At 42.0% G+C, this 3,250-nt stretch overlaps 1 protein-coding gene across 1 annotated transcript in view; it reads right to left on the bottom strand.

The window, feature by feature from the left end:
- Nucleotides 1-1,365: 1,365 nt before the first annotated feature.
- The window catches only part of LOC102870431 (40S ribosomal protein S15a-like), a 14,594-nt gene continuing 12,709 nt past the window's right edge, over nucleotides 1,366-3,250 (bottom strand). The window contains exons 4-5 of the mRNA XM_006892667.1: nucleotides 2,180-2,265; nucleotides 1,366-1,510 (exon numbers count right to left, since the gene is read on the bottom strand). Of these exons, the coding sequence (XP_006892729.1) occupies nucleotides 1,417-1,510; nucleotides 2,180-2,265 (180 nt within the window). The 3' untranslated portion in view covers nucleotides 1,366-1,416. The remainder of the gene's footprint in view (nucleotides 1,511-2,179; nucleotides 2,266-3,250) is intronic.

Raw genomic sequence — 3,250 nt, 5'->3', positions numbered from 1 at the left:
TATCAGAGGCAGTCAATGGCACAGGAGACTGTCCCTCGAGCAGCTGGTGGATGGATTTGAACCACGCCTTCAGATGAGCAGCACAGTTCCTTGTAGGCCCCAAGAAATGTTACGTTGGGATTGTTAGTAACATAAACTGTATGAATTGAATGAAAAACCCTATTTGTTCTGTAAACTTACTCTAATCACGATGTGCCGTCACTTCTCAGGTGCCCCCAACTCCAATTCCTAATGACCCCAAGTACAAGACATGGAAATGCTGCCCGATGCCTCCCACCCTCACTACAGGGAAAATAAAACCCACCCTATATAAAAGCAGATCTTGCAGTTCTGAAACCGGTGTAAATTATACTGATTTTCAACTGAACCACAGATGTTCAAGGGTCAATCATATATCCAAGAAAAATGGAAACTTAGGTCCACAAACAAGCCTGTACAATGTTTAGCCACACACATTACTTTAGGCAGAAGTGATGCCTTTGAGTTGTGATGAAGAGTACAGAATATCCCCCATGGATTACTAGAAGAATAGTTATGTCTTGGAAAGTGTTGCCAGAGGGCTCCTCAGAAGGAAGGTGAAGCTTTCTCTCATTTTGGACATGTTGCTAGGAAAAGCTATTGCTTGAAAAGAGGTATCATGCACGGAAAGGTGGAAGGTCAACAAAAGACAGGAAGACCCTCAATGAGATGGACTGAAAGTGACATCTGGGGCTCCAGTGTCAGAAATGAGAAGAGCAGAGCAAAGAAAGGATTCCGATCTACTGCTCATAGAACACTATGAGTACCATTCAACTTAATTTCACCTAACTCTTCAGATCATTGGTCAAAGTCTCCAAACCAATGTTCCCTGAAAAGCCTAAATATTTGGTGAAAAATTAACAAATTAACTGTCTCAGTACTTTACAGAACTGCTAGAATAATTAATACTCTACAATAAAAGGTGAAATCAGACAGCATTAGATATAATCAGATACAATTCACTGCTTTGGCCATTAATAAGCCAAAGCCCACACTCTTAACCAAATTTTTAATTGCCACCCTTGACAGCCACTTCTTTGTAGTGAGCTCCTTCCAATACTCCCAATTTCAGATCGCTTTCTATTTTACTTTTGAAATCTTTTAGGACTCCAGAAACAAAGAACCATATTGAGCGCTATCAATCAGAAAGGCACCACTTAAGAGAAAGAAAGTTGGACTCAACACAGATCTATCCATTCAGGGACAGAGACTCTCCTCTAGTGGGCCATGATGGTGATGGAGAGAGATAGCTCAAGTTAAGACCACCTTGTTCACTTGGAAATAGCATTCATCAATTAACCACAGACGTTGGCATTACACTGATATCAACGTGCAAAACCACCCAGGGGAAGCAGTGAAGTTCACTGAGGCATTTTATTTGCACTGTTTATTACATCTCTAGAAAAAGAATCCCAGGATTTTTCCTCCTGTGTGTTTTCGTCTTGCTTCCTCGTGGTCCATGATGCCAGCTGAGGTTGTCAATACAATGAAACTGTGAAGAGAAGGGGGGAGAAAAAGCTATTTTAAGTGATTCTTAAAAAAATAGTTCAAAAGAGCCACCTCCTGGAGGAGAACAAACAAAGAGACCAGAGGGTCAGTCTTGCCCCACAACACACACAAGGATGGCTAAAACCAAGCTACCCTCAGCCCCAAGCTCTATTCAAACAAGGAAACGCTGCCACTGTGTCTCTACTGCTTATGCATTTCATGCATGACCACAGGCACATTACTGGTGCAGCACAATGGGAGCCCACCTACCCTGGCCACCTCCCAAGCTACAAGGAGAATCATTGTTAACATGTCCCAAAAGCCGATGCTGATGTATCAACTATGAGGCCTTAAAATTAGTATTATACCACAGACTATGCCCGTGCTAACTGTGAAGTAGCAAGCGTGGTAATTTTGTGGTGGGTGGTAGTAAAGAACATCCAAACTAAGTCTCCCCAGAAGTGATTCAGTTCCCAAAAGGGAATCACATTAACACACACGTACTATGAACTACTGGGGGAAAAAAGGGGGGCAATAAAGGAACAGGCGAACTTCAGTTCCCACTTGCCCCTCACAAACTGAAGCCTGAAACTGCCACAACTACTACAGCTTTAAAACAGCATCACAGAAACCCATAGCAATCGCCTCTTTAACTGAGGACAAATCAACTCACCCAAACTGACGGGACGGGAGCAGATTATTCTGCCACTTTTCTAGATCTTTGAGCTGCACATCAAATCTGGGGCTGATAACGCCACACTGTAAAAGGGAGAAAAACACTGTTTACATGCCACAAACAGGAAAACTCATCAATGGCCACCCCTCCTATCAAGTCAACCTGTTCTGGATAGATGCTCCTTAATGTCTGCAGAATACAGCTAGAACTATCCTGCCTGTAAGAACAGCCATCTGCTGTGTTCAGGGGATAGCAAAAGTTAACAGAAGTGCTCCCCCCTCACCTCTATGAGAACAGAAAGGATGCAAACACTGCAAGAGGACTCCTGTGGCTTAAGTGTAACAAGGGTACTCATTCTTTAGAATAATCAGGATTAAAAAGCAGAATTTGTTCAGCTCAGAAAGAGGTAGCACTAAGGACCACTGGAAATAAGAAATCATAGGAAAGCAGCAGCAGATGAATTGCCATTACATCCTGGGTACTAGAATGTTCACAAAACACGCCTGGACTTTGCCAGGGACTATCAAGTCAGTCTCCACCAAGTCATACTGTACACCCTCACTAATCTCAAGTCCCTTTTATCTTGAGGGACATTCAATGGCGGCTGAATGGAAAAGTTTATTTGTGCTATAAATTTTTGCTCAAATCACAAAATAAACCCAAGGGGATCAAGTTGAGATCCTAGAACCCTAATCCACTACTGGTGGGAATGCAGACAGTCACAGCAGAAAAGTCTGGCAATTCCTCAAAAAGAGCTGAAGACAAAAAACAAACAGAAATCTGTACATAGACAAATAAAACGTGACAAATAACACAATGTACTTTCAGTTACAAAAAGGCATGAGAGACATGAAGTTCTCTAAATGCCGCAAGGCTAGACCTTGAAAACTGTGCTGAAACAAACCACAAGACAGAACTACAATCTCTTTTATTTGTAGGGGGAAAAGGGCACATATATAACCAAAGAAACCAAAAATTGTATTACTGGTACTAAGGTGGGAAGATGGGAAAAGGAGTTGATCCTTTGAAAGCATTAACAAAAGTTAATGGTAGCAAAATGATCAAAGA

Source organism: Elephantulus edwardii, unplaced genomic scaffold, assembly GCF_000299155.1.
Source record: "Elephantulus edwardii isolate Elephantulus edwardi_28Jun2011 unplaced genomic scaffold, EleEdw1.0 scaffold00117, whole genome shotgun sequence".
In the NCBI taxonomy this organism is placed as follows: domain Eukaryota; kingdom Metazoa; phylum Chordata; class Mammalia; order Macroscelidea; family Macroscelididae; genus Elephantulus; species Elephantulus edwardii.
This window is presented reverse-complemented; position numbering and strand designations above follow the sequence as displayed.